At 35.5% G+C, this 7,498-nt stretch overlaps 1 protein-coding gene across 1 annotated transcript; it reads right to left on the bottom strand.

Moving 5' to 3' along the window:
* Nucleotides 1-204: 204 nt before the first annotated feature.
* On the bottom strand, nucleotides 205-4,495 carry LOC104248849 (uncharacterized). The gene is made up of 6 exons (XM_009805178.2): nucleotides 4,238-4,495; nucleotides 2,738-2,973; nucleotides 2,399-2,657; nucleotides 1,261-1,440; nucleotides 1,023-1,178; nucleotides 205-422 (listed from the first exon to the last, which is right to left on the bottom strand). Exons 1-6 carry the CDS (start codon nucleotides 4,265-4,267, stop codon nucleotides 255-257), a joined length of 1,029 nt encoding a protein of 342 aa, XP_009803480.1. The 5' UTR covers nucleotides 4,268-4,495; the 3' UTR covers nucleotides 205-254.
* Nucleotides 4,496-7,498: the final 3,003 nt, after the last annotated feature.

Raw genomic sequence — 7,498 nt, 5'->3', positions numbered from 1 at the left:
CTTTGACCTTTGACACTCAGCTTAATTACACTTGCAATTTGGAAAAAAACAAATATGGAACCTACAGATAAATGTGGGGCTAAACTGGATTTCTGTTGATTTACATTGACCAATGCACCGTCTATATGAGCTTGCTCACATTGCCGGTCTCAATCTGTTTGGTTTTCAGGCGTAGCAGTTGCTGTTGTAATGCAGTAAGATATATTTCCAGGTTGATATCTACACCTCCTTCATCAATCAATGAAGGTGAAAATTTAACAGTCAGAGCGAAGGAAACTCTCATATGTTGTTCCGCTCAATGTCTTATTCACATCATCCCAGTTCCTGATATGCTCCCGCAAAGGTCCACTATGTATCTTAACTTGGCGGCTACTTAAATTCATTTGTGGCAATTTTAGAAAATCTAGTACATCTCCCAATTTCTGCAACAAATCCAGAAAATAATGAGCAACAGAAAGGAACGAGTATCTTTCCGTATAGAAAAAGGGAAAAGAATAAATTGGCCCTTCAATCATATAGTGTCCTGACATTACTAAACAATTGATCTTGAATTTCTTTGCATTAAGGAAACTTCAACAGAGTGCATATAGGTTAATTTCCCATATGGTTACTAAATTTTATCAACTACTATAATAGTAAAGTACTAAAACTACTTTTTGACACTTTAAAGTAATTGAACTTTACGTAAAACACAATACTATTTTTTCCCGCATTAAAGTAACTGCATTTTATCCTTTAGCAAAATCACCAAACTTTACCCATTAAAACGACTAGACCTACCCCTCAAGGTGACTTTTCTATTACAGTGGGCAAAGTTTCGTGACTTTACTGTTATAGTGGGTAAACGCCATTTACTTTAATATGACAAAAAGTAGCTTTGTGAGACAAAAAATTACTGACTATATGCGAAATTAAGAAACTTGACGAGATATAGTTGAAATGAGAAATTATCAGAACTTCTTGGATTTTAATGCAACGACGCATGACAAGGTAATTATAACTTCAGAAATGTATTTTCTTACAGTCTGATTTCTGATAAGATCTTCGTAATAGAGAGTTAGGTGCCGAGTGCTATTGAAGTACTCCAATGCCTCAGTGGCTGCCACTTCCATTTTCTTCAAATCTGTGATCAGTAATGTTGTATTGATTTCTGGTTTATACTTCGCGAGAGTAGAAGCCTAGGAGAAGCAGCAAAATGATCAGATTCTGTTAACTTTATGTCCGTGTATACTATGGGGAGGGAGGGATTTAAGAAGATACCTCTTCAGGTGAGTGCACATGAGACTTGTGTGTTCCATTTAAGAGTTTGGCGTATCGATCATAGGAATTTGCAATCACGGAAACCATACGACGCAGCAGATTCCTTCTGAAAAGAAATATCACGGAAACGCCTTTGTTGTTGAAGTACTCAACAATTTCCTTATGGTGTTGTATCAGCCCCTGCATTTTCCACAATTAACCAAGTCAATTTTCCACAATAAAACAATAGTTTCAAGCATCTCCACTAGCAAAACAATGAGGTCTTGCACAAAATTAGAACTCTCTTTTATCTGATGAAGACCAGCAATATCACAATATTCCGCTAAATTTTACTTGCGCAACAAATGCTGCTAATAAATGAAGTGTTAAACAAATGCTATCCTTTTCAGACTTTACTCTACGTGAACAAGTGCTATTAGTATACGAAGTGGTTTTGAAACAAGACTAGTTCGACCATACAGACTTCCTCTTTTATGTGACACATCATTGTGTGGATAAATTAGCCAACTGATTTGATAAGATCCAAATTTGCTCAATCAGTAGGAAAACATTGAAAGACCCAAGTTTGATGCATGATCTACTTTTAGAAATTACCACCCATAGCAAATAATTATTTTGATAAAATTACAAACCTGAGTGGATCTCCAAGAGAAATTTATTTCAATGCAATGAAGTCCGGAAGGCTAAAGGTATTCAAGCACAACAAAAATCTGGTTCGAAGAGAAACTTTTCTAAAGGTATTTTGATAATATTTTAGGTTTTTTATATTTTAAATTATGTGGATTTTTTGTCCTAATTGGCTATTTAAAGCCTTGTTATGCTTAATAAAATAATTTGAGAGACATTTTCAGTCAATACTTTTAATCTTTTTGCTGCCCCATCTATTAAAAAACCAACACATCTCAACTCAAGCAGCGCAATCTTAAGCTAGGTATACGTCTCACATGGCACATAGTAGGATGCAGAGTGCCTAGCAATCTGAAACAACTGTGACACCCCCCCCCCCCCCAAAAGTAGTTTGAGAAGATTTTTGGAAAGTTGGAGCACACTGTCTCCCCTTCCACAACATTTTTATCCCTGCCTACATCTCAGCGAAACTTTAAGTTTAAAACATGTAAATCAACGAAAAATATTTTACCTGATTAAGCATCCACTTGAAGCCAACTGCAGCTGAACAGTGATTCTTGGAAGCACTGGTAAACAAGTCCAAATTGTAAACACTGTCCAATGTCCTCAAGATTGAGGAGGAATTTTCTCTCCGCTCTTTGACGGAGAAAATTTCACCATTGGAGCTTATATTAATATGACTATTTAATAGTGTCTCAAACCATCCACTCCCAGACCTCTGGGTTGACAGAACAGCAAACAGCCGTACAGGATTACAACCACATTCACCCCTACAATAGATGGCCAAAGGAGATGAAATGAATACAAGACAAATATGTAAAAGACTGAGCTAAATAACTCAAATACCTACCTGTTAAAGGTTTTCGGTTTAGGATAATGCAAGTATGGAATCTGGGATCGGTCAGTGTCATATTCGTGACACAACCTTTCTATAACTTCAATGTTCCACAATTTGCTCGTTGTCTCGGTGTTAGTTTGCTTAAGACAGGTTGAACAGATATAAACACCGCAAACCATTGCAAACACTACAACAATCATCCTCAATAATGCTGGAGATTTCTTGGGAGGTTTTATGATAAGAGAATCCTGGCATTAAAATAAAAGGACAGATGTCAATGCACCAGATCAACGCAAAAGAGGAAAATAAAATTGCAACATGAATTGACCTCAAATCACAGCCTTAGTAATGAACTCGTTCCTTGGGCAATTAATCTTAAACATCGAGTAAATGCTAGTTGACTAAACAAATAGAGAAATCAACTCATGTAAAGGCAAGTTAAAAAAAAAACTGATTACTGTTATTAAAGAACCACCTGCTATTTTTGATATAAAGCAGCAAACTCAATCTAGTTAGCCTATAAAATTTGGATTAAGTTACATACAATCTTTTGTTATAGGTTGACTATCATTTTTATTAGGTTATCAATTAATGGTAGAAATACCTGTAATACTTTTATAAGTGACCCTTTTTGTGTTAACATTTTTTGCACTATTAATGCATAGAACTTAAACTCAAAAATTTACCTCCGAGAAGTCATGAACCACATTCTCAAGTAGTGGAAGATGTATAGTTAGTCTCTTTAAGAGGTTAATTCATAGTAGTAAGGGCCCATCTGGCCATAAAAAATCAGTGTTTGGCCATGAAAATTTCAAATCCAACTTGAAGTTGAATTCCGAAATCTTTTGAAATTTGAAAAACTCCAAAAATCTGTTTTTCAAAATTTTCATCCCAAATCACTCACAAAAATTTAAAAACAACTACAATTTGTATTCGTGTCCAATCACAACTCCCATTTCCAAAATACCATTTTTCAACTTGAAATTTTTTTTTCACTTTTTTCTGGAATTTCATAATGCCCACTAAGTATTTCAGGTGAAGTATCGCATCTTCACAACAACTCTATAAACAAACAGGGAAAAAAAAATGAAAAATCTTCTTCCACTCAGTTTAATACAGACCCTAAAAATGAGACCCCAAAAAATTATTTTAGCTCACAAATGTCTGCACCTGCCTCTACTAATGTGTTTGTACAAAAAAAAGATCAAAACCCCAGATCAATGAGTACAAAATACAGGTAAAATTTGTCATGAAATACATCTGAGACATCTTTAAAACCACCATGAATAAAATTTCTGGACAAATCCGAGTTTCCCAAATAACCAATTAGAGAAAGGGAAGGAGAGTCCAGCTTCAACAAGAATGTAAATGTACCAAGAAGAAATATTTAGCAGGATCTCTTATAGAATATACTCAGCAAAAAGCAAAGCACAAAAAACAGAAAGGAAAGGAAACCATTGTCCATTAATTAAAAAGAGGAACTTGAAGGGGAAAAAATTAAAAAAAACAAACCTTTGTAAAGAAACAGATTTCTTCAGCCATTGTAGTTGAGCCAAAATCAAAAGAGAAACTGAAGAAAGAAGAGGGAAAGAGGAGAAAGAGGTGGAGGCTATTGAATTAGTAGTTCTTTTGTGCTAGTCTCTTTCTAATTTTCAGAAGAAGGAGAAATAGTGGGAAATGTGGCCCTATAGAAGGAGCATTTGAGTGCAAATAGATACGAATATTTGAATGAATAGTACAAGTGTTTTGGATATATGAGGTTGTCGTCTTACTTTTTAATGCCGGAATCTAAGATAGAGCCATTGTAATTTAATGGGAGATTTTGTCCAACTCACACCAGCACCCATATGGACACTATTTACGTAATTCTATTTGAATTTGTCGAAGCTTATACCATAAAAAGGAAAGTTTTTAATATAAAATTAAATTATATTACTATGAATTTCATTTGAAAAAAAAATTGCGAGATTTACGACTAAAAATAAAAATTTCTCTTGAAACCAGTATTTCATGGTTTAAACTAGTATTATTTGGTTTCAACTTAAAATGTACTCCATTAAGCGCTACTTTTCCCCTTATTTCCTATTATAATTTCGGAATTTTGTTTTAAACCACATAGATAGGATATAGAAAAAAGCATTGTAGTCATTTTTCCTTTTCTTTTTGCCTTTTTTTAAGTTGTGAAATGTTGGCAAAGAATGAACTTGTTAATAGGAAAAATGTAAAGAAGAAGAGATGGTTTGAATTCTTACTATTAAAAAACATAAACTAGGGACAAACAAGTTCTCTAGCTAAACAAAAAAATTTATCGCATAATAAATTATTTATTTATTTATTCATGTCAATAAGTGAATTTAGTAATAGAAAAAAGGTAAATAAATTATGTAGCTAAATAGAAAATAGGAATTTGTTCTGTGATCAATTTTTCTTTTGTTTGTTTATTCCTGTTAATAAAAATCTGTACGTTGCACTTAGTTGAAATAACAGATGATGTCAAAAAAAGTACAAAGTAGTGCAAAAAAAGAAGTTGGTGAGTAAAAAAGGACAATGCTTTTGATATGGTAATCCAATTAAAAGTATGTTTGTAGATGAAACCAAAGAGACTTCAAAAGATAATTAAGACAAAAAAGGAAAAAGAGAAAAGGAAAAAAAATTGTAAAAGTGATTAGATTTAATTACCTTATCCGTAACCTTGGTGAGACCCTTGCTTAAGTTTTGAGTCTCACACATTGTTTCATGAAATTTAACTCATATTAGCAAGATTTCATATTCCTTTTAGCTCTTTGGTGGTTCTCATTTATTGATTAAATTAAGCTCTAATTGTGTTAGATGCACTATAATCGCATGTAAAATGAACATATTGAAGGTGCTGATCACGTATGCATGATTTTTATTTATATATATTGATAGTGTAAAGATGTGACGACCCGACCGGTCGTCTTAAGAATTTACGCCCCGATCCCATATTAACTGCTTCCCCCGAGTCTATTTGTACTATTTTGATTTGCCGGGATGGTCGGTTTTAAGTTTCGGAGAGTTTTGGGATACTTAGTCCCCTAAATGAGAGCTTAAGTGTTGGAAAGTTGACCGTAGTCTGAACAGTGTGAAGACGGCCTCAGAATGAAAATCTGATGGTTCTATTAGCTCCGTTAGGTAATTTCGGGCTTAGGGGCGTGTTCGGATTGTGTTTTGGAAGTCCGTAGCTAATTTAGGCTTGAAACGCCAAAAGTTGAATTTTTGAAGTTTCCGGTTCGATAGTGAGATTTTGATCCGAGGGTCGGAATGGAATTTTGAGAGTTACAGTAGTTTCGTTATATCATTTGGGATGTGTGTGCAAAATTTCAGGTCATTCGGAGGTGGTTTGGTTGGGTTTTTGATCAAAAGCGTAATTTGGAAGATTTTGGAAAACTTAGGCTTGAATCCGATGTGTTTTGGTTGATTTGATGTCATTTGAAGTGTTTTGAAGATTGGTACAAGTTTGAATAAGGTTTTAGGATATGTTGATGTCTTTGGTTGAGGTCCCGGGGGCCTCGGGTGTGTTTCGGATGCTCAACGGATCATTTTTAGTTGTTAAAAAGTTGCAGAATTGCAGGTTCAGCAGTTGCAGATATTTACTCTTCGCGTTCGCGAGTGGACCCTCGCGTTCGCGAAGAGTCAATGGAGGTTAGTGAAATTTTAGCCTTCACATTCGCGAGGAAGGCTCCGTGTTCGCGAAGGGCTGGATACTTATGAACCGCGTTCGCGATTGGGCTTCGCGTTCGCGTAGGAGGAAAATTGGCCCATTAGAATTTACTCATCGCGTTCGCGATGAGAGGAACGCATTCGCGAAGGCTTGTCTGGGTAAATCATCGCGTTTGCGAGGGCCTTGTCGCGTTCGCATAAGAGGACTTTTGGTCAACGTCATTTTTGTGCTTCGCGAACGCGAGGCCTTGACCGCGTTCGCGAAGAAGGAATTAAATGCCTGGGCAGAATGTTTTAAAAGGTTTATTTCGTGAATTTTAGCCTAGGTTCCTCCATTGTTAGGCGATTTTGAAGCTTTTTGAAGAGGGTTGAAGAGGGATTCAAGGGGAATCACTTGGAGGTAACATTTTTGATTTCATAACTCATTTTATGTGATTAGGGACCTAATTAGTGGTAAAAAATTTGGGAAAAATGAGTAATTAGGGCTTGAGTTTAAGAGACCTTTAAATGAGGATTTGAGGGGTCATTTGGACTCCGATTTTAGTATTCTTGTTATGTATAGACTCGTGAGAGTACGAGATTTCTGAAAATGTAAATTTCGCCCAATTCCGAGATGTGGGCCCGAGGGGCGTATTGGTCATTTTACCTAATTTCGCGTATTAGCTTAGAATTTAATTGTAGGATTAGTTACTTGAAGTGTTATTTACATTATGAAATTGAATTGAATAGATTTGGGTCATTTGGAGTCGAGTACTTGTGGCAAGAGCGTGGTTTCAAAATGATTTTTGAGCCGGTTCGAGGTAAGTGGCTTGTCTAACCTTGTGTGGGGGACCTTCCCCTTAGGATTGGTGTAATTAGTAATTGAAATGCCTTGTACGGGAGGTGACGAGTGCATACTTATGCTAATTGTTGGAAATCCGGTTTTCTTAAAGTAATTACTAGTATGTTTCCTTTCCTGTTTCTATTACTTGCACTATTAAGCCTGTTGTTAGCTTAGGAAAGCATGTCTAAGTGACTTAATTGCTCTATTTGCTCAACCTATCTTACTTGACTTATGTGCAGCATGCTATGCTAGAATCACTTGTTGCCTTA

This window comes from Nicotiana sylvestris, chromosome 9, assembly GCF_000393655.2.
Source record: "Nicotiana sylvestris chromosome 9, ASM39365v2, whole genome shotgun sequence".
NCBI classification, from domain to species: domain Eukaryota; kingdom Viridiplantae; phylum Streptophyta; class Magnoliopsida; order Solanales; family Solanaceae; genus Nicotiana; species Nicotiana sylvestris.
Note: the sequence above shows the minus strand (reverse complement) of the source record. Positions and strands in the feature narration are given on the sequence as shown.

Coding starts and splice junctions, on each gene's coding strand:
- LOC104248849 (XM_009805178.2), bottom strand. CDS start 4,267: ATGGCTGAAGAAATCTGTTTCTTTACAAAG. Junction 2,658..2,737: donor AAACCGAAAACCTTTAACAG/GTAGGTATTTGA, acceptor CATCTATTGTAG/GGGTGAATGTGGTTGTAATC. Junction 423..1,022: donor ATCTTATCAGAAATCAGACT/GTAAGAAAATAC, acceptor GATTTGTTGCAG/AAATTGGGAGATGTACTAGA.